Below are 23,052 nucleotides of genomic sequence, written 5' to 3' on the forward strand. Positions count from 1 at the left end.
AGAATGCAGCCCTCTAATGGCAGGAACCTCCAGAAATCAACAGAGCCTGGAGTTGGGATGGAGCCTAAGCCAGGGGTAGGAGGCGCTGCGTGTCTGGCTGTGTAAGTGCCCCAGGGGTCAGCTCCGCATCTGTAAATCAGGGTGCTACCTACCCCGCTGGGTCCCAGTGTGCTGGAAGCCACAGTTGTGGGAGGACCCAGGTGCCCCGAGGTGACAGCTTTTGCTGGGAGGCTAACGCCCCACTTATCTACCGGTAAAGTCAAGTGGGTGCCCAGGGGTCCCCACGGCCCACCCAGGCTGCCTGCTCTCAGCCCAGAGCCCTTCTGCCCTGACCTCTTCACCGAGGCACTGGCCATCCCTACTGCCAGGGATGCCCTCTCCATTGCCATCAATCCACAGCCAGCCCTTCATGCAGTACAGACGAGAGATGGCACCCCTGCAGACGCCCACAGCCCTCTTTGTTCTGTGCACAGAGGCACCGACGGGGGACGGACTGTACTCTGGAGTCAGGAAACCGAGTTCAAATCCCGGCTTAGACTCTCCTTGGCTGTGTGACCTTGGGCAGGTCATGGCACCTCTCTGAGCCTCAGCTTTCTGAGCTCCAAAGGGAGATTGGAGTACCAATCCCAACATGATGGTGGCGGGGAAATGGTATCGTTCTGGAGACGGTCTCCTGCTGGGCCGCACCTGCCTGCCCCTTCTCCACCTGCCCAGGGTCTCACCTCCCGGATCAGCTGCTTCTCGGCCTCCGTGTCATGCTGCATCACAGACGGGGGCAACAGCTTCTCTTCAATCTGGACGGGGTTTGGGGGAACCTGATTGTTCAGCAGGGCTGGGAGAAAAGCAGAAATGAGGGGCTGAGACTAAGGTGCACATGGTTTGCAGGAACTAAGCAAAAATCCGTAAAAAGGCAACTGCGTGCTCATTCAAAAAAGACTCAAAGTACTGAACTTATTTCAAGCATGTCTCTGTGTAAGGTGCTCATATACTCCTCCAACAAGTATTTCTTCAGCACCTACATGTTCCAGGGCCTGGGGGTTTGGCACTAAACAAAACAGACAAGACTCCACACACACATTGTTTTCAACTGGGGAGAAAGGTAAGCAAAATGCATAACATGTTAACAAGGTGATATTTTCTAAGAGAAGGAAAGCAGGGAGGGTGCTGAGAAATAAGGATCAGGGGGAAGGGCTGCAATTTTAATAGTGTGGACAGGAAAGACCTCTTAGACAAGGTGGGAGGAAAGCAGTTATTTGAAGGAAGTGAAGGAGTTGGGCGGGCAGAGATCCTGGGGACAGACAGAAAGGAATGGTGAGTGCAAAGGTCCTGTGGCAGGCAGGGGCTGTGACTGTTCCAGGAACAGGCGGGAGGCCACTGAGGCTGGATCAGAGTGAGCGAGGGAGAGTATGAGCGAAGAGCAGAGCAGGTCAGAGAGGGAAACTCGCAAGCCGTGGCGAGGGCTTTAGCTTCAACTCTGGGTTAAACCAGGCCATTGGAGGGTTTGGGCAGGGCAGCGAAAGGACTTGTATTTGAACAGGAGCTCCCTGGTTGCTGTGTGGAGAATGTACTGGGGGGACAATGGCACAGATTCTGGACCTGCTTTAAAGGTAGAGACAACAGGATCTACTGCTGGATTGGATTGAGGTTTGAGCAAAAGTGAGAAGCCCAGGATGACCCCAATGTTTCTGGCTTGAACACCTGGAAGGAGAGAGGTGTCACTGGCTGGGGAGAGCTGCAGAACAAGCAGGTCTGGGAAAGGTCGAGAGTTCAGTGTCCAATATGTTAAGTTTGGAATGACAATTAGATAGATGGCCAGATGGCCAAGTCTGGAAATCAGACATGGTTTATCAATCAGGTTTGGGTTTTATTTCCTGATGTTTTTGACATCCTGGGGGACTTGATGGCCAGGAAGAGACTGCCCCTCCCAGGGCCAGCCAATTCCTAGAGGGAGTAAACAGCTTGTCCCGAGGAGCAACCCTTTCATGTGCAAACCAACCAATTCTGAATCCACACCCACTTCTATCTAACTCTCCCACACAGCCAGTATTTCCCCTGCCCAAAGTCAACCGGGGCCAGGACCAGACCAGCAGGGACAGCCCGTATGCCCCAATCCTGTCGGGCTTACTCAAGCTAGCCAGTCCTGAGCTGTTTTTCCTGCACGGCTGTGTCTTTCCACCAAAACCCTGATAAAGGCTCTGGCCTGGGCTGTCCCTCGCTCCTCTCTGCCTCCTGACCCACACTGGTGCTTCCCCCTGTGGCCCTGCATGGTGTGCCTCTCATTTCCAGGGTAAATGAGTAACATTACCCTTTCTTTCAATGACATTGACCTGTGTCACCACTCAGTCACCTTTATAAATTAAGACCTGGACACGCATCACACAGCCAGGCTGTGAGAATCGTGAGCACGGAGGTGGTGTTTAAAGATGTGAGAACAGGGCTTCCCTGGTGGCGCAGTGGTTGAGAGTCCGCCTGCCGATGCAGGGGACACGGGTTCGAGCCCCGGTCCGGGAAGATCCCGCATGCCGTGGAGCAACTAAGCCCGTGCGCCACAACTACTGAGCCTGCCCTCTAGAGCCCGCGAGCCACAACTACGGAGCCCGCCTGCCACAGCTACTGAAGCCCACGCGCCTAGAGCGCCTAGGCGTGCCTAGAGCCCACAACAAGAGAAGCCCGCGCACTGCAACGAAGACTCAATGCAGCCAAAAGTAAATAAAATAAATTTATAAAAATTAATAATAATAAAAAAATAAAGACATGAGACCAGATGAGCCCACCTTAGGAGTGTAGAGAGAGAAAAGGCTAGAGGACCGGCCCTGGGACAGCCTGACATCAGGAGGTTAGGGATGGAGAGACTCACACAAGGGAGCTGAGAAGGAGTGGCCGCAGAGGCAGGAGAAGTAGGACAAAGGGCGTCCGGGAAGCAAGGGTCTCAAGGAGAAGGGAAGGGGTCATCTGAGTCAGCTGATGCTAAGAGGACAGCTGAGGCCTCCTGAGGACCGATCACTGGATTTAACAACCAGGAGGGCATCCATGACAAGGGCAGCTTCAGTGGGATGGGGGCGCAGGGCCGTCCTGGACTAGGGGCAGGAGAGCAGAGCACGGAGGGCCAGTGAAAACAGACCAATGTGTCCAGTTCTGCTGAAAGTGGGGAGGGAGAAATATGCCAAGGACCAGAGGGAGAGCCAGGGCCGAGAGGGCAACGCTAACAGCAAGTGCCTGCGGGGGGAGCACCTGGAGCTCTGCGTCAGACACACCTGGTTTCAAGACCCAGCTAGAACGTTAAAGCATCCGGTACCGTCTGTCGAGCCTCACGTGCCAGGCTCCGTGCTAAGCCCACACGTGAATCATCTCGTGCAGTCCTCTCGAGCACCCCACAGCAATAACAAGGCAGGTGCTGTCATTACCTCCACTTTACAGACGAGAACGTTGAGGCTCAGGGGGGCTAAGTTGCTTCCCCGAGGAGCCAGGACGTGAACTGCTGATGACTGCCCTGATCTCAGCTCTCTGCCTGCCCTGCATCCGTCATTTCAGCTTGCTGGGCTCCATGCTCCAGATCCAGGACGAGGGGATGCTGAGAGCCCTTACCCCGCAAGGCTGCCGTGATACCCATGGGAAGTCTGCAGGCCTGTCAGCTGCTGGGTCAGGGGAGCCACTGGCAGAGCAGCCCCAACTCCCCCCTGGTACCCCTTGCCATTCCTCCATCTAGCTTCCCCTCACTGATCGGGGTGGGGGGGCTAAGCAGGGTCAGGGGTGGGGCAGGAGGGAAAGAGGAGGAAGGCAGATTGCCCAAGCGGAACCCCTCACAGTGGTCAAGGGCCTCTGCACTCCAGGCCCGGCCAACCCCTACATAGCCATCTCCCACCAACCGAGCCGCCAGGCAGTCGGCAGGACTACCTGTGGGTCCCCAAACAGACCTTAGAGCTTTGTGCATCTCTGCACAGACTGACCAGTCCCATCCTGTCTAACAGGAGACTTCTCGTCCCCCCAGACTCTGTTCAATCACCCCTTCTCCTCTGTGGAGCCTTCCCTGACTGACCGCACCCTACCCCCAGAGAGCCTTGGCCACACACTCCCTGCTGCCCTGCAGGGCCCCGTACAGATCTCTGCACCAGGTGCACACGAGGCTCTGCTGGAGTGTCTTTCTCCCCCAGGAAACCAGGTACACCCACGAGGCAGAGCCTGGATCTGACTCATCTCTGTGTCCCCATGCCCAGCACAGGTCCACACACAGAGCAGGTATGAATGGATGGGGGCAGGGTGAGAGGAAAGATAGATAAAAGGACGGATGACAGGACGGAGTGAATGAGTAGGTGGACATGTGGACGGTAGGATGGATGGGTGGGTGGATGGGTAGATGGATGGATGCCTGCGTGGATGGATGGATGCCTGGGTGGATGAGTAGGTCAATGGGTGTGTAGAATGGATGGATAGAGAGGAAGGTGGGTGGGGAGGTGGATGAACGGACAGATGGACTCAGTCTCTTTAGTGCTCCCTTCTCCCTAGGGATTCTCAGATAAAGAAAACTCTGGAGTCCCTTGGTTGCAAGGACCCTGCAGGCCCATGCTCCAGGTATAGGTTTCTACCTGCCAGATGACAGCCAGACACCTGGGTGTGAGAGCAGTCATCACAAGGTGCCTAACTGGGAGTGGGCGGGTGACGTCGGGGGAGGGTGGGTCACCTAGTTGCTAAGCAACCCAGCATCTCCACGCTGCCATGGAGACAGCAGGCAGACAGGAGGGAGGACGGATGTGCAGCCTCGAGGCAAGGAACGGGGGTGGGGGGGGTACAGAGCCTCCAGCTGATGGGACGGGCCTCATGCTGGGTCATCGGCGAGCAGAAACCATCTGGGCCGTCATCAACCAGGGCTCTCCCCGGCCGTTCAAAACTCTATGCTCACGTGAAGCTGCGAGGAGGTGGGACATTGCTTCCATGCCCCGGAAGACAAAGGGAGGGGGCCTTTCTCGTCCCGGGCCCTCCCTTCCACTCCCTCCCCCTGCGCCCACCTGACAGGGTGCTGGGGCTCATCTGCTGAGCCAGAATCGCCCTGAGCTTCTTGATCTCCTCCTGGTACTCGCGCAGGAGGGCATCCTTGGGGTCCTCGTTGATGCGAGGCTTGTTCCTGATGTTCTTGGCTCGGTTGGCATAGCGCAGCGTGCTGAGGGTCTCATCGTAGTTGTTGTCAGCGGGCGACAGGCAGGCCACCATCAGTGTCTTGGTGTTGCCGCCCAGCGAGTCCTGCAGCAGCCGCGTCAGTTTCGAGTCCCGGTAGGGGATGTGTTTGCAGCGCCCGTCCACCAGGGCCGAGATGACGTTGCCCAGCGCCGACAGCGACAGGTTGATCTTGGTGGCCTCCTTGAGCCGCTCCCCCGTGGCACCCGTCTTGGACTGCCGCTCGCTGCCTGCCAGGTCCACCAGGTTCAGCTTGCCTGCCCGGAGGTGGTCCTTGCCCCGCTCATCTGCAGACAGACCAGGCAGAGGGGTGAGGGCCCCGGGGTGAGCCCCACGGTAAGGAGACCCTGGGTGCTCCCCACCCACGGAGGGTGCACAGGAGCCCCATGGAGGGGGTGCTAGGACTGTGCCGTTACAGATGAGAAAAGTGAAGCTCAGAAAGGGCAGTTAACATGCCTAAGGTCACACAGCTTCCAAGAGCAGAAGCCAGGGCCAACTGACTCCAGGGAGTGGGGGCTGGGAGGCACAGGCTGCTCTCTGAGTGCTGCAGGATTTCTTACGGCTATCGAGACAGCTCACAGATACCTTGTGAGGCAACTGCGGGGCGGGGCAGGGTGGGGGCAGTGGGAGGCAGTGAGGGGATATGATTGGGTCACCAGGGAGCTGACTCCCTCAATGCAAAAAACATCGGCTTTGGAGAGCCTCGGACCCAGTGCCCATCCAACTCTTGCCTCCTACTTGCTGTGTGACCTTGGCAAAGCCACGCACCTCTCTGACCCTCAGTTCTCACATCAACAAAATGAGACTAACGATAGCTCCCCACCAGCGTTGGTTGTTGGAAGGAGTGAACGGACAGCACACTTGTACGGAGTCCACACGGGGCCCAGCACACAGCAGGGGTTCGTTTGCCCTGAGAACGAGCCCAGTTCTGCAGCGACCGCAGCTGTGCTGGCAGGGCAGACCCGTGTTCTGGGGGTGACGCGAGCCGGGCACTGGCTGGGAGCAGGGGCCTGGAGCACAGGTTTTGAAGGCAGAGACCTGAGGGATCCGGTCTTGATTCTATCCCTCGGCAGCTGTGGAACTCAGGGATATCAACTCTGAGCCTCGGCTTTCTCTTAGTAACATGGGAATCTAAGGCCCACCCTGAGGGCTGTTGTGAGGATTACACAGAGAGCACAGGCATGAGGGGCTCGGGGTCATGCCTGGCACACAGCAAGTACTCCTCAAATGACAGCCTGCGGCTCTTGATACTATTAATAATTCTTACTGTCATCAGAGGACATGGTAAACGGTTCCAAATGAAATAGAGGGGAGGAGCAGGGGCTTCCTCCTTAGTTTCCTGCTGGTTGAAACCAGAATTGGCCAGGTTTTGCCCGTGAGCACAGCTACCTGAAGTCAAAAGTTCTGGCTGGCACCCAGTGGAAGCTTGGACATGCAAGGGGCTTGATTCTTTGGGCTATTTTTTTCTTAAGGAGCAGCAGGAAGGAGGGACTTGGAAATGCCCTTTTGGAAAGCTCTTTGCAGAATGTAACAGGTTTGTACCCTTGCCCCAGGAGGCCTGCTCCAGGGAATCTAATCTGAGGAGATGATTCTAAAAGCAGAAAAGGGGACTTCCCTGGTGGCAGAGTGGTTAAGGATCCGCCTGCCAATGCAGGGGACACAGGTTCGATCCCTGGTCCAGGAAGATCCCACATGCCACGGAGCAACTAAGACCGTGCGCCACAACTACTGAGCCTGTGCTCTAGAGCTTGCAAGCCACAACTACTGAAGCCCGCGCCTAGAGCCTGTGCTCCGCAGCAAGAGAAGCCACCGCAATGAGAAGCCTGCGCACCGCAACGAAGAGTAGCCCCCGCTCGCCGCAACTAGAGGAAGCCCGTGTGCAGCAAGGAAGACCCAACGCAGCCAAAAATAAATAAATAAATACATTTTTAACAATAAATAAATAAAAGCAGAAAAGGCTTTGTACACGAAGATGTTCATCATGGCATTATTTACAACACTGAGAAACCGGAAACAGCATTAAGAGCTTGTAGAAAAAAAAAAAAAAAAAAAAAGAGCTTGTAGAGGGCCGGGTAGAGGAGGGTGCTGACTGATGCGCGGTCCTTCAGCCACCTCCCATGGTCAAGAAGACATGGCAGGAACGATGTGGGAACATTCTTAGGGATGGCATGGGAAATGAAACATGGGGAAGAAACTTTATATAGAGCAGAAGATTTTAAGTATGTTTAAAATTTGCACAGGGAAAAAAAGGATCAAAATAACATATGCTTAAATGTTAACGGTTGTGTTTATGAGTAATTTCCCCTACCTTTCTCTAACTCCTAAATCTTCATTGAACTTATTTTATAATGGAAATAAAAAATATCTTTAAAATTTTTAAAAAGCCTGTTTGCAGGCAGCCTGCCTCATCCTTCAAACCCATCTGCAGAGACCAAGAGGCACCCCACAGGGCCACTCTCTCCTCCTCCCTCCTGATCTGTCCTCTCAGGCCCTAGTCCCTGCCCCCACCTACAGCGTCATCATATGAGGATATGATCACACCACCCGCCCTCCCCATATCATCACCCCTGGGGGAGACTCTGACCCAGCCAGCACCAGGGGGTTGGCCTGCAGCCAGGTCACCACACAGGTGGGCAGTGTGCTGCTGGGGGTTCCGTCAACCCAGGCCTTGACCTTGGGCTGGGATCTCTCCACAATTACGTTCCTAGTTGGGCTGAGGCTGCTTCCTGCTCCACTGCTCTCCGGAGTTCTGCTTGTGATGAACCACAAACTTGGAGGCAGCTGCAGTGTTAGTGGGGAAAACCCAGATGTCAGAGAAACCTGGGTTCAAATCCCAGCTCTACCACTTAGCAGTTAAGCCGTACCTTGAAGCACTTAAGTAAGACCTTGAACAAGCAGGTCACTTGACCTCTCAGAGCCTCCGTTTCCTCATCTGTTAATGGGAATTATAATGCCTGCATTTAGGACTGTTGTGGGCTTTAAATAGAATGAGGTGTGTAAAGGACTCAGCACAGCGTCTATAGGTGGCCTGAAATAAACGAGTTCCTTTCCTTCTTCTTCTCTTTCTCAGTAACTCTTCCAGAAATAAAGAAAGAGTGAGATGGCTTTGGAGTAGAGAATGCTAAAGAAAGAGGAGAGGGCTTCCCTGGTGGCGCAGTGGTTGGGAGTCTGCCTGCCGATGCAGGGGACACGGGTTCATGCCCCGGTCCGGGAAGATCCCACGTGCCGCGGAGCGGCTGGGCCCGTGAGCCATGGCCGCTGAGCCTGCGCGTCCAGAGCCTGTGCTCCGCAACGGGAGAGGCCACAACAGTGAGAGGCCCGCGTACCGCAAAAAAAAAAAGAAAGAGGAGAATCCTAAAGTTCTGGGTGGCACACACTCTGGGGGCAGACCCCTGGGATAGAGGCCCAGCTCGAAGACCTTCTAGTTGTGTGACCGCGATTTCCTCACTCATCTGTAAAACAGGGATGATATGAGTATCCACCTCATGGGGTTGTTGGAAGGAGCAAATGAGCTGATGCAAATACATTGCATGGCACGGAGAAAGTGCTCAATGGTAGCTACCGGTATTATTATTGCTGTTGTTGATGATGCTGTTTATCCTGGAAACGTGGGTCCTGGCACAGGGACAGTCCTCTTGTGTTTCCTCCAGGCAACCCCAGCATCTCTTCCCAGTTGGGGCCCTCGAGGCTCCGAGTGGTGAAGGGTCTGGGCTACTAGGAGCAGGCACCCGGCTTGGTGGTCCGGCCCCCTCCGCCCCCGCCCGGCCCCACATACCCACCGCGTAGATCTCGATGCTGATGGTGAAGATGGAGTGGGAGCGGGAAGAGTCCTTGTTCATCAGGGTGTAGCCAACCGAGCGGTTCTTCCAGCCCGTCTCCATGACGCGCTCGCACTGGGCCACACTGTGCACCGTGTGCATGGAAAGCCCCTTCACGTACACCCCCTTCTCCGAGTGCTCCTTCAGCTGTGGGCAAGAGGCACGGGTCAGGGCTCCCCGGGGAACCTGAGGGAAGGGCCCAGCTCCCACCACCTCTGCCCTCCTGCAGGGCGGGTTGGCACCTCGGATTCCCTGTCACAGGTCGGGGGTTTGACCTAGGTAGAACCAGCCTCAAACCCACCCCCGCCTCTCCCTTGTTGTGGGACCTTGGGTCAGTGACATCATCTCTCTGAGCCTCCGTTTGCACATCTGTAAAATGGGTACAAGATACCTATCCCTTAGGGAGGTGGTGAGGATTCTGTAAACTAAGACTCGTACAACACATGGCATGATGCCTGGCACGTGGTAACTGCTCCATAAATGGCAGCCGCGGTCTCACTGTTGTTGTTAGTGCCGTGGTTGTGAAGGTGGTTTCTGGTCTGGGGCTTCAGCTCCCAGGGACCGACCCTGTCTGTAGTCATTCACCCAAGGGCTCTGAGTGCTTCTCCCCTGACTTGCCAACGTGGCTTCTGCTCGCCTCCCTGCCGCGGCTCCACGGCAACAAGAATGTTCCCAGACCCTTGGATCATGGCGGGTGAAGGGCCATTTGCCGCCCAGAACTCCCACTGGCCCCCAGCCCTTAGCACGATGGCAGCGAGTAAATCCATTTATCTGACTGCTGCGTGCTTGCTCTCCAGGCAGCTGAGCTGTTTTGTTGCTGACACAGAGCTGTGAAAAGCAATGTGAGAGGAAATAAAACCACTTTGGGAAGAGCAGAATGAATTAGGACAGAAGTCATCTGTCCGCTGGTCTGAGCCAGAGTAGGCTCAGATGCTTTAGCCCGGGGCAGCTTCAGGGTCCCAGGTGGGGCTGGGCCCCTGCTGCAGAGCAGGGCGGGGAGCGGAGGGGGGCAAGCACAGGCCTGCCCTATCTCCCCAAGTCTGGAGAAAGAGCCAGACCCAGACCGAAGGACTGGGTTTCACGGAACAGATAAGCGACGGAGGCAAAGAAAGGTTGAGTGGCTTTCTGAAGGTCACACAGCTATTAGTGGCAGGGCAGCACTGGGGTCACCGGCAGTGGGAGACTCCAGAGGCAGGGCTTGGAGAGAGGTTGCAGCATCCTGGAGTAACTGAAGTTTGATATGACAAAGGGCTGACCTTGACCTAGAAGGTGGCTCTGAGGACGGAGCTCAAAGGACAGGAGCAGGAGAGCCTGCAAACAGAGCAGGGCTTGATGGTAGCCTGGGATGCTGTGTGCCTGCTTTGGTCACTGCCACACTCTCAGAGGCTAGATGCCTGCCTGGTACATGCTAGGCGCAGGTGACGGATGGCTGCTCCTGGCCTCAGGAAGAACGCGGTTTCCTATCCAGTCAGACAGACTCGGGTTAGAAACCTGGTTCTGTGACTTGCTAGTTGGGGAAGTCATTTTGCCTCTCTCGGCCTTGGTTTCCTCATCTGTAAAATGAGGATGATAAATCCTATTTCCACAAGACTTTTGGGAGGATCGAAAAGAGAATGGACGTGAAAGGAGCTCTGTGGGGGTTTCTGGAGGGGGTTCGGTGAACACAGATACCAAGAGGATGAGGCCGATCTCTCCAGCCTGAGCAACCTCACGAGCAGGAAAGGAGGTCAGGGGAGGCAACACCTAATGTAGGGGTCTCCCACCCACCCTATTTTTGGGCCCAGGAAGGCTCGCCCCCTCACCTCCCGACCTTCTGGATCCCTCCACCCCTCCCCTGCTGTTCCGGCCTCCACCCACCTCCGGAGTGTCAGGCGCCAGCCGTGCCCCGCATTCCTTGGTAACTGTTCCTCCCGGATGCCAGGCGGAGCGCGGTCGCCATGGCAACCAGCTGGGATGCGGCCGAGTGTGGGGGGTCGGCGCGCATGCAGGACAGGACCAGAGCCGGCCGGGAAACGCCCCCATGGAGGTGCGGGGGTCCTGCCACTGGCCCGACGCCGGCTGCGGGAACCAACTGGAGAGGCCCCTGAGGGCCCCACCTCCGCCACCCAGCACTGAGCTGGGTTCCATGATGGTGGTTCGCGGTGTTGGGGGAGGGGGTGTTATCGGCTTCCCCAAATCCCTTGCTGGCCCTCGCTGATCTAACCACTCTCATTAGCAGAATTACCAGGCCCTGTGCTGTGCTGTGGAGCCTGGCCACCTGGGTGCAAATTCCATCTTCACCCTTTACTGACTGCCCTCGGGCTGGTTCTTGAACAGCAGCTCCTCCTAAGGCTGCTGGGAGGGTTATACAGAACCCAGCTGTCCCTCCTCTGAGAGAGCTCCGGGCACCCATGCGCAATGTCTCTGAGCACATCTGTCACTGGCGGCCCTCACCCCCAGGCAGCCTGGCTCACCAAGCCTGAGGCCCGTGGTCCAGCTGGGCCACGTACAGGCAGCTGCCAGCCCTTGGGCCTGCAGGGCCTGGGTAACCGAACCCATCCTAGGGTCCATGATATGGAGGAAGTGGAGGGGGCTGGCAGGGGCCCCGATGCTGCAGGCTGGCCTTTCGGAGCAGACAAGCAGGAGCAACTCCCTGTGCCTGGCTCCCGTCCCCATGTCCCCGTCTGGGGGCTGAGTTATGACTCAGCTGCTCCAGCTCCAGGAGAGAGAATACAGTGGCTGGAGGTGCCTGTGTAGAAAGGGCAGAGCACTGCTGTGTCTGCGAGGAGGTGAGGAGGAGGGGGCTGGGGGCCAGTCCTGGTCTGGACGGGGACTGGGGGTGGGGGGAGTTCACACCCCTGTGGACCTGCTGTAGTCTGTGGCCTGACCTCCAGGGTCTTCCCAGTAAGTCTCTGTTGAATGGATGACTCAACTCATGAATGTTCCTCCCTCAAATGGAACCCCACTACTCGCTTCTCACTGCCCCCCCGGGTTTCCTATACTTCCCACCCGGAAAAGTCTGGGAGGAAAGCACCTGACCACTCAGATCCCACATATTCTGGTATTAGCGCCATTACTAGTAATTTGCTGTGTGACCTTGGCCAAGTCCCTTCCCCTCCCTGGGACTCAGCTTCCTCATCTGTACCATGAAAGGACTGGACTTAGAAGCTCTCTAAGGGTCTTTCTGGCTCAAAATTTTAAGGATTTTTCCACTATCTGGCCAGCACAAGCAAGTATTTTTTCAAAACAGCTGCTCCCTGGGGTCAGGTTTGTTCAGTTGGGCCATACAATGGTTGCGGGTCAGAGAGGAACTCACAGTCCCTCCAAATGAAGCCAGGACAACTGGAGGGCCTAGGGGCAAGTGGGGGGCTCTGGATCTGAGCAGGGAAACAGCTCTGCCCCACATGGATGGGGTGGGACGGGACCCAGGTGATCCCAACGTCCTGTCCAATCTAGAGGTCAGTGAGGGTCTGGAAGACTGGGGGGCATCGGCAGCAGCCCCTTTATCTGGTTCTGCGCCCCCTCCCGTGGCTGTCAAGGCCTGTGCCCTGGGGAGATTTAGGCAGTTGGGCCACGGAAAATGTCCAACCCTGACTCTGTGGCTTCCTAACCTAGTGGCCACAGGCAGGTCACCTCCTCTTTCCCAGCCTCCTTTCCTCATCTGCAGAATGGGAATCTCCATAGCAACCTCCCAGGACTGATGCTCATTAATGACTGACATTCCCCCAGCTCAGGCATTCTGACTCTGAAGGAGGTAGTTCAACCTCCACCGCTGGTTGTGGGCCTCTTGCGGGGGGCGTGGAGGCAGGCATTGGTTTCTTGGTCAGATAAGAAGCCCCAGAGTCTGGGGGCAGCCACCAGCATGCTGGCCACAGATCTGGGTCAGTCTCCCCTCACTGGGCTCCTCATTGGACTTTTTTTTTTTTTGGCCACGCCGTGCAGCATGCGGGATCTTAGTTTCCTGACCAGGGATGGAACCCAGGCCCCCCGCATCGGGAGTGAGGAGTCTTAACCACTGGACCACCGGGGAAGTCCCTCCTCCTTGGACTTGACCTGGCCCATCCAGGATTCAGAGAGTCCCAGATAGGAGACATAACCAAGCCTTGCCCAAAGGTCCCGGGCTTGGTCCAGCCCTGCCACCCCCTGGCTGTCCAGTCCTGGCAGGTCACTTGACCTCGCTGGGCTCCCCAAAGGGTCAGCCACGTTCTGCCTATCTTTTTCTTTTTCTTTCTTTTTTTTGCGGTACGCGGGCCTCTCACTGTTGTGGCCTCTCCCGTTGCGGAGCACAGGCTCCGGACGCGCAGGCTCAGCGGCCATGGCTCACGGGCCCAGCCGCTCCGCGACATATGGGATCCTCCTGGACCGGGGCACGAACCCGCGTCCCCTGCATCGTCAGGCGGACTTTCAACCACTGCGCCACCAGGGAAGCCCCATTCTGCCTATCTTGATAGAGCCCTCAAAGCATCTAATTCTGCTTCACCCAGCTGGGAAATGATGTCCTTTCATTCTGATTCTAGCCTTTCAGGAGACTGAGGACAATTTACGAGATGAGCAATGCTCAGTGCCCAGTTGGGCCAGCCCTAGTTTTTTTCTGTCTTGAGTCCATTTTGCAACCCCCAGGTCATATTCCTCATCCTTTCTCGGAATCCCAATGGCACGAAAGAGCTCACACATCGAGCCCCTACTATGCGCTGACCCTCTGCTCAGCAGCTCCCCCTTGTTACCCTCTTCAATCCTCACAACATTCTGAGGTCATGTCATCGACCTTTGGACGCCTCCACACCAGACCCCTTTCAGAGGGGGACAAGGTCCCAGAATCTGAGCCCATCTGCGGTGGTAAAATGGGATGTTTGCGATGCAGGGACTTGATGTCGGACAGATCTGGGTTCAACTCCAGGTTTGGCCCAGCTTCCTGCTGTTGAAGCTTGGGCAAGTTAATTACCCTCTGTAAACCTCCCTTCCCACATCGGTAAACTGAGGATAATAATGTGGGTATCCCCAACTTTCTCTAAGTTCAAGTCGGAAAGAAATCCGATTTTCACTTTTACCAAAAAAGCCTTTCTCGTACTAATGTCAGTCTTTCATAAAAGCAAAGTGGAATCAAGACTTTGGAAAGCAGGGGATACTCTTCCCTTTAGGCTATTTCAGCTTTTACAAAACACTCGCTCTGCTTTCTGATAGTGGGGGAAACCTGTATCTACCTAATGAGGTGACTGGGAGTATTAAATGGGATAACATGCCTAAAGCAGTGAGTAAACAGTATGTGCTCAAAAAATGATCACTATTACCTTTTAAGCTTGAAAGTCCCTTAGAATTTTTCAAAATAATTTTTTAGAAGTGGAACCCTTTTTTCAAATGCAATCCGTCACCAAATTCCATCTATTTCAACAGATGTAAGTGGCACTGCCCCAGAGAAGGCCTCCCCTCCCCTTGCGTGGTGCGGGTAGGCCCAGTAACCCCTCCCCTGCCTCACGGACTCTGAGACTACTCCAAAATTCAAGTTCAAAACTCCCCATTCTAGTCTGAACCAGCGCCTGTGTCCTCAGGACCCTTCCCCATATTTCTGAGGGAGCACCCCCAATGCCAACCTCCCCCTCTAGCTGCCCCCACCCACCCCTGCCGGGGCTGCACCCACCTCCAGCTTCTGCTTGGTGTCAGTACCCAGCAGGTCACGGACATCTTCATTGTAGATCTCCAGGTAGGAGGCCCGGACCAGGAACTTGGTGTTCTCTGCACACTGCAGGGAGAGCAAAGATACCTGAGCACCCGCTGCCTGGACATCACAAGAGGACATCGTGGCAGGAGGTGTCCCGAACCTCACCTGACCCTGCCTGCCTGGCCAGCTCTCCCCTCCTCTCCGGCTTCTCAGAGTGGCATCATTTTCATACTGCTATGGACCCACGCTCTCTCTACAAGCCTCATGGGAAAGGAAATGGGAGAGGCCTCCCCACTGTTCAGGTAGAGAGACCAAGGCCACGGGTAAGGCCTGGACCAAGCACTGGCCCTGGGCTAATCCCCGGCAGTTCTTCCAGTTGCCTGATGTTCCTGTGGGTCATCAAAATGAGTCCCAGGTGCAGTACAGTGAGCTCTGCAGCTGACTCGTCCCTGCTTTGCCATTTCCCAGATGCAGGAATCTCTGCGCATTCATGAGTGGTCAGCAGGGCACGTCTCACCGCAGCCTGGACACTGGGATACCTGGTCTGGGCCCAGCCCATAAGGGCTCCAAGCCTTGGCTTCCCTATCTCAAAAATGAGGATAACAGCTACCTCCTGGGCCAGGGTGGTAGTGAGATAATTATGCAAAGGGCTTTGCACAATGCTTGGCTTGTAGCAGCTGCTCAATTAAAAAAGGAAGCTATGATTGTTTACAGCCATTTCTTGGGCCAGCACTCTGGGTCATCGTATCCATGTGAAGTGTTACACGAAATGTTAAAATCCAAAAATGGCAGGAGGAAAACACAGCAGGTAGAATTTTCTCAGCTTTAAGTTCTCCCATCACCTCTTCAGAAACCAGAGCCTGCGTCTGTCTGCTCATCTGTGCCGCGTCAAGGCCGCTCTGACCGCATCCCACAACCGCTGCCCAGGTCAAAAGTGCTCAGGATCATTCACGGTAACGCCTGGGGAGCCCAACCCTGCCCCTTCCATCCCCCAGGCCCATACCTGGACGCTCTCGAAAATGTGCTCGAAGGCCCTAGGGATGATGCCTCTTTGGCAGGGTGGGTCAGGCAGGCCCTGCATGGTGAAGGACTTCCCGCTGCCTGTCTGGCCGTAGGCAAAGATGGTGCCGTTGTAGCCCTCGGTGACGCCCTGTGTGGGAGGACACAGCCCAGGGCTCAGCTGGCTGAGCTCAGCCAGGCTTGGGGCCAGGCCTGGGGCTGCAGGGCTGCCTCCTGACTCACAGACTTAGGGCCCCTCCCTGGCTCTCCCACCACGGTGGCACAGGGCTGGGGGAGGGCAGTGCAGAGATGAACGCGGCACAGCTCTGTCCTGAAGGGGGTCACTGCGCGGTGGGGTAGGAGACTGTCCCTGTGTATGGCTAAGAGCCTGGCCGCCATCCTTTACTGACTGTGCCCTTGGCCTGTCCTTATTCAGGCACATGGGGCCTCAGCTTCCTCATCTGTAACAAAGGGTAAGAACAGCACCTCCTCTGAGGCTGTCGGGAGGTGTACACAGGAATTATTTCACCTGCTGGCACACGAAGTGCTGGCACACAGAGGTAGATGCTCCCTAAATGTCTGCCTGGAACGTGCGGGAGACAAGACATATACACGTGATCCTCATATGAGGTGGAGGTGCATGTAATGATGGCGTACAGGACGGGCAAGGAGAGGGAGTGCCAAGAGGGGGTGACAGAAGGTGCAGGAGGCGCCAGGCAAAGCTTCCTGGGCAGGTGGAGGAGAAAGGGGGAGCAGAAAGGGTGGCTTGGATTTTAACAGGTGACAGGAAGAGGAAGGCATTCTAGGCTGAGGGGACAGCCTGAGCAAAGACCAGAGAGGTGAGAGGCTGAGAGCAGGTGGAACTTGGGCGAGGGGGATGGAGACGAATCTGGGAAGAAGCAGGAGGCAAACCAGGTGGCATACCCAAGGGCATCTTTCATTCACCGATGCGACTGTTCTTTCCATAGGTACCGACTCTCTCCTCTGAGGGGGACTGTGGCTGGTGACAGAGCCATGAACAAAGAAGACACCCTAGTCCCCGCCCAGCTCATGAGATCACAAATTCTAGAACTTAGTATGGGGGGGCAGGGGAATCCTGTGTTAGAATGTGGGCCCAGAGAGCTGTGCCCAGGCCCCCAGGGCCCAGGTGGCATCTGCGCCCGTTTCCACTGCAAAGGCACATCCTGTAGGGACTTCCCTGGTGGTCTAGTGGGTAAGACTCCATGCTCCCAATGCAGGGGGCCCAGGTTCGATCCCTGGTCGGGGAACTAGATCCCACAGGCATGCCGCAACCAAGAGTCTGCATGCCGCAACAACGATCCCAGGTACTGCAACTAAGACCCGATGCAGCCGAAATTTTTTAATTAAAAATATTTTAAAAAGGGCTTCCCTGGTGGTGCAGTGGTTAAGGGTTCGCCTGCCAATGCAGGGGACGTGGGTTCATGCCCCGGTCCGGGAAGATCCCACATGCCGCGGACAGGCTAGGCCCGTGAGCCACAACTACTGAGCCTGCACGTCTGGAGCCTGTGCTCCGCAACAAGAGAGGCCACTACAGTGAGAGGCCCGCACACCGCGATGAAGAGTGGCCCCCGCTCGCCGCAACTGGAGAAAGCCCTTGCACTGCACAGAAACGAAGACCCAACACAGCCAAAAAAAAAAAAAAAAAAGTTAGCTACCTTTCTAAAAAAATATATTAAAAAAAAAAAAAAGAAAGACCCATCCTGTAGACCACTGCGGGGCTCGGGATCCCCAGGGACTGCTGGGGAAGGAAGACTGGAAGTCACGATCCACAGCTCATCAGAGGGCCAGGTGCTACACACCAGGATGAGGCCCCTGAGGTGTGGGAGAGCCGTGGCAGACCAGTCACCCAACCAGGAGCCTCAGAGGCAGGGCACGCGAAGCCCCAGGGACAACACGGTGCAGTGCCTGGACCATCAATGTCACCCAGACCTGACAAGGGATTCTATATCAAAATAAATATTTTATATGCACTGTCCAGTAGGGCAGCCGCCAGCCACACCAGAAGTGCGCCTGATGGGACCGAGGAACTGAATTTATGTTAATTTATGTTTAAAAACTGAAGCAGTGTAAAATATTTTCCCATCAAACACAACTTTATTTTTTTGTGTTTCATTTCATTTGAACTATGGACACTTAAGCACCTGAATTGAGATGTACGATAAGTATGAAACACACACCTGATTTCGAAGACTTTGTATGAAGAAACAATGTAAACTATCTCCCTAATAGCTACTATACCATGATAGTATCTATTATTATGTTTTATTGAAATGATAACCTTTTGGATACTATTGGGTCAAATAAAATGGATTATTAAAATTAATTTCAGGGACTTCCCTGGTGGTGCAGTGGTTAACAATCCGCCTGCCAATGCAGGGGACATGGGTTCGAGCCCTGGTCCAGGAAGTTCCCACATGCCACGGAGCAACTAAGCCTGTGCGCCACAACTACTGAGCCTGCGCTCTAGAGCCCACGAGCCACAACTACTGAGCCTGCGTGCCACAACTACTGAAGCCTGCACGCCTAGAGCCCGTGCTCCACAACAAGAGAAGCCACCGCAATGAGAGAAGCCCATGCACCGCAGTGAAGAGCAGCCCCCACTCGCCGCAAATGGAGAAAGCCCGCGCGCAGCAACGAAGACCCAACACAGCCAAAAATAAATAAATAAATAATTTATATTAAAAAAAAAATCAAATAAAACTGAAATTCAGCTCTTCAAAAGCAACAGCCTCATGTCAAGTGCTCACCTGCCACATATGGCTGGTAGTCCCTAACTGGACAGCCCAGATATGGAACATTTCCACCACTGCAGAAAGTTCTGCAGAACCACGCTGCTGTGAAGCCGAAGACAGCTTTACACGCATTAAGGCAAAACATAAGATTTCAGAAACGCTTCACCCATCAACTGACACCTCCAGACCCACCAGAGACGTGTGCACACACGGAGCAGGTCCTAAACGTCAGCCACTCTGTCCACCCCGGGTTCTGCCATGTTCCCCGCATTATTATTTACTAAATGATTTTCATGAAATCAAACTGTTAATTGACTCTCCTGTTTACTTGATGTCATCCTCTGAAGCTGCATTACAGGCTGGACATGCTAAATATTTCTTCTACTTCCCATTAAAATCAACGCATAACTATTGAAATGGAAATAACAGCATCTGTGCTAAACTGTCCCCTTTCTGTCCTCTCCCAAACGAACAGTTTTGTGTTCCATCCAGGGGCCAAATTCTACTGCATCGATGTCTCTGGACACCAGGCCCGTCCTCAGTCTGTCCTGGTAGAAGCCATGGGACCTGGTCCCCGGGTGGGTTGGGTGGTGGGTCATCAGAGGCGACTCTAAGGTCATGGGTGTGAAGCGGGGAGGACGGGGAGATGGCAAAGCCACTGGCTGGGAAAGAACCCACAGACCAGGCAGCGGGCCAGGTGTGGAGGCGAGGAGCTCCGGGTAGGACATGCTGAGTCGGCTGAAAGGTGGGTCTGAGGTGGACAGCTCCCAGGACAGTGGAAGAGGTCACCCAGTGACAGAGGAGATCAGGAACAGAGCCTGGATTTAAGGGTGGGGGTGGGGGTGGGGAAGGGAAGGGTCAGTCCGAAGTGCTGGGGGCTTCGTGCAGTAGGAACTGCAGGGAAGGGCCTGGGCAGGAGGCTGCCTGGAGGTGGTCAGATCCCAGCAGGACAGACGCACAGCCGCCCGGCCTAAGGGCGCAGCTACTCCTGGCTCCAAGTCGCTGAACCACGCTTGGCATGGGATTCACATGCCGCTCATTTAATAGAGGCAACAGGATGGAGCATGGGGACCTGGCACTGCGCTGGGGATCAAAACCACCAGTAACTCCTTCTGTGACATTCAAGGTCTCCGTTTCCTCGCCAGGAATGATGCCTCCAGCTCTACATATGTCTGGTGAAGATCAAATGCTACATGCTGGTCTCCACCTGAAAGGCCCTTTCCTCCACCTTCTTGCCCGGTTGACTCCTCTCATCCCGGTCTCAGCTTAGATCTCACCACTTCCAGGAAGTCCTCCCTGCCTTCCCATCCCCTCCAAGCCCAGGTTTGCTAGCCTTCTCTATGCTGCCAAAAAGTCCCCCAGGATTCTCCTCCCACTCATCACCCTGGCTTGTAGCTACTAGCTTAGCTGCTCCGAGCTGGCTGAGGGCGGCGCTCCCCATGCCTAGGATGGGGCCTGGTATGAGAATACTATTTGTTAGCTGAATGAATGAATGAATGAATGAATGAAAAGGAACATACGTCATGTTGAGTTTGAGGCTCTGTGGGATGACTGGAGGTAGGGGTCTGACGGAATCCCCTGTAGCAGTGAACTCGGGACAGAAGTGAGAGCTGGAGATCTGAGGTAGTCACTGTCTCCTTAGGTCTCCCCCTCTGGGCTGGGGCTTCCTGGGAACCCTAACCAAGGGAGGCTTGCTCAGGGGAATTATTTCCACGATGCGGAGGGGAACCCATGAGCAAGGCTGAGGCCCTGGAGAGGGCAAAGCCAAGGAGAACTCAATCTCAGAATCTTCCCGTCTCCGAGGGGCGACGCTGGACGGGGAAGCAGAGGGGCCCTGGGGACAGAGCTACAGCAGGTTGCTGGAAGCATCAGGGTGGCTGACTCTGACTCACCGTGCAGAATGGTCTTCTAGGAGCTAAGAAGCCAAGGTGGAGCAGGCAGCTCTGGGAAGAGAGAGCTCCTGCCATCCAAGGACCATTCAAGGTGGACGTTCAAGGACCCGGGGTAGGGGCGTGGCTGGACCAGAGGACCGATTCTGGTCCCTTCCAGCCTGGGAGTCCAGGATGGTAGGACAGCCTGGCCATCCCCAGAGCGTGGTACCACCCTCTGGGGAGAGCTGCCCCCTTTCCCTGGGCATCTTCTACAGTCACGCCCTCACCACTGGGGGGCTCTGGGTTCCAGAACACTTCCACCCTCACAGGCGGTTTCGACTGTGGCCAAAGGAGGTGCTCTGGGGGATGTTAACTGGCCTGCCGGCCAAAACAAAAAGGTTCCACAGGCAAATACCTTTTGGAAATGCTGGGTTAAATAAGCCAAACGATTTTCTCCACCGCAAGACTCCCCAGAGCCTCAAGTACCGGAATGTGCGGCTTCAGGTGAGGGAGGGTGTGTGCAGCGCTTCCCAGACTTTTCCTTTTTTCCTGAAACAAGCTGTGACATCTCACTTCACTAGCGATTCGATGCACAGCTGGGGAGATGGTGGTAGCAAGGAAAGAGCCCTTGGGCTAGGAGTAGCTCCAGCCCCACCTCCGCCAGAAACTCACTGTGGGAGCTTGCCCTGTTTCCTCCCTATGGGCCTCAGTCTCCCCATCTGTGAAATGTGAACCTCCCTGTCGTGCAGCGCCAAGGAGCTACCTAGTGTGAGAGTGTGAAAAAAGGTAAAAGCCCTATAAGGGGCAGAAACTGCTGTGGCCTCCCTGTTCTTCAACCGCCAAGGAGGAAGGTAAGTCAGACCAAAGGTAAAGGGTTTCCAGTTCTCCAGGACCAAGGCCTTCTCTCTGCAGAAGCAGGGAACTAGTGAGGGGGCGGAGGAGAAAGGAGAGGGGGAGGGGGCGGGGGAGGGGGAGGAGACCCGAGGCTCTTGGGAGAAGAGGAGGAGGCTGGGGAAGTGGCTGGAGCTTTTAGAGAAGTCCTGAAGGTGTTGGGTGAGGGTGGAGGGCAAGTGGTCTTGGGGGCTGGAGTTCCTGTGGGAAGCAGGCTGGAAGGACAGGGGTGAGGACCAGCCTTGGCACCGGGGGCAGTGGAGACATTGTAGATGGGTTCCAGCTGTCTGCTGACAGAAGTCTTCAGACCAACCTGCTGCTGTCCACCCGCGCCCTTCCAGAAGGGCCTTCCCGCCCGGCTTGCGGACAGGGCAGTCCCTCAGGACCCCTCCGAGTGGCCCCAGGTCCCCCAGGTCCTGCCCAGCGGGTCCTCGGAGGCGGCCTCGCGGGCGTCCTCACCTCCACCAGCGGGTAGGCGATTTCGTTGTAGATCTGCTCGGTAAAGTGGTCCATGTAGTAGGCGCCGTCGAAAGTGAACTGCTTGGGGGGCTGGTCGACGGCGCCCGGGTTCTGGATGAAGCACTGGCCGCGCGCGGAGTCCACCGTCACCACAGGCTGGCAGTTCAGCTCCCACTCCCGCTGGTTCATGGGGCGGCAGCGCACCACCACCTTCACCGACTCCGAGGCCATAGCGCCGCGGCAGGGGTCCCCGGGGTGCGGCCCGACGTGGACGCCGCGACCAGGACACAGGACCACGGTGCGGGAGCCGCCGGGGCGCCGGGGCCGGGGGGCGGGGCCTCGCGGGCGGGGGCGGGACCGGACTCCTTGGGGGACGCCTCGATAGGAGGGTAGGGGCCGCGCGGGAGTCTCAGGACCCGAGCCGGAGCCGCCGCCTCCTCCCGCTCCCGGGCTCGCCCGTCCCTGAGGCCCAGACCGGGCGCGGGCAGTGGGGGATCGGCGCTGGAGGCGCCGCCGCAAGACCAGAGTCCCCGGAGCCGCCCCAGCCGCCCGCTAGCACGGACGCCGCCACGGCGTTCGCGGTTGCTGGGCAACGCCCCTGGCGTCACAGCCCGTGCCTCCCGAACTTCCGCGCGTTCTCCGCGCCCGGCGGGCCCTGAGAGCAACGCCCGGCTGGAGGCCGGCGCGCGGGGGCGGCCGTCGGGGAGGACCGGCACTGGCTTTGCTGGAGCATCTGCCGGCTCGGTGCCAGATGCTGCACAGCCGTTTTCTTCTCCAGTCCCCACAGTCCCAGTCCAGAGAGGTTAAGCAGCTTGCCCGAGGTGGCCCAGGGGAGGCCAGGCTTGACGCCACCTCGGAGAGAAATACTAGAGGAGAGGCCTCATCCGGGGATTAGAGACCTACTGAGAAAGGCAACAGGACCTTGCTGCCCTTTATCCACATCCCTGTATTGACTCGGGAAGGCTGTCCCAGAGCCTATCACAGCCCCGGGGACAGAGCAAAGTTTCCCTCTAACGCTGCCCCTTGTTTTCATTAAGACTCAAGATTGAGAAACAAAACAAAAAAACTTTGAAAGCTGGTCTTTTGGTTGGAGAGGCTGCCTGGCCTCTCTCCCCACCCCCACCCCGAGCACAAATCCCTCCAGAATAGCGGCCGGGAGACAGCCCAGTCCCTGCCCTCCAGGTGCCCAGAGTCTAGTGGGGGAGGCTGACATTTGAAACAAATGTCCCACAAACAAAAATCCCATAAATAAGAGTGTTAACAAACTAAAGGACCAGTTTTATGGACTATCTAGCCAGGAAACCTCACCCAGGCCGAGCAGGGGGTCAGGGGGCAGTCAGGGCAGGCTTCCTGAGACTGAGAGATGGTAAGGTTGAGGCATTAATCAGGAAGAAGGAAGAAGAGGACGACGAGGAGGCCTGTGCAGGCTGTGCAAAGACCCTGTGGCACGTTGCAGG

At 56.1% G+C, this 23,052-nt stretch overlaps 1 protein-coding gene across 2 annotated transcripts in view; it reads right to left on the reverse strand.

The window, feature by feature from the left end:
• KIF17 (kinesin family member 17) overlaps positions 1-21,826 on the reverse strand; it is a 42,114-nt gene extending 20,288 nt beyond the window's left edge. For both annotated transcript variants that reach the window (XM_065875330.1, XM_065875325.1), the window contains exons 1-6: positions 21,596-21,826; positions 15,626-15,772; positions 14,602-14,703; positions 8,945-9,134; positions 5,004-5,456; positions 723-832 (exon numbers count right to left, since the gene is read on the reverse strand). In XM_065875330.1, coding sequence (XP_065731402.1) covers positions 723-832; positions 5,004-5,456; positions 8,945-9,134; positions 14,602-14,703; positions 15,626-15,772; positions 21,596-21,826 — 1,233 coding nt within the window. The remainder of the gene's footprint in view (positions 1-722; positions 833-5,003; positions 5,457-8,944; positions 9,135-14,601; positions 14,704-15,625; positions 15,773-21,595) is intronic.
• Positions 21,827-23,052: the final 1,226 nt, after the last annotated feature.

The sequence above is a fragment of the Phocoena phocoena genome, chromosome 1 (genome assembly GCF_963924675.1).
Source record: "Phocoena phocoena chromosome 1, mPhoPho1.1, whole genome shotgun sequence".
Lineage (NCBI taxonomy): Eukaryota > Metazoa > Chordata > Mammalia > Artiodactyla > Phocoenidae > Phocoena > Phocoena phocoena.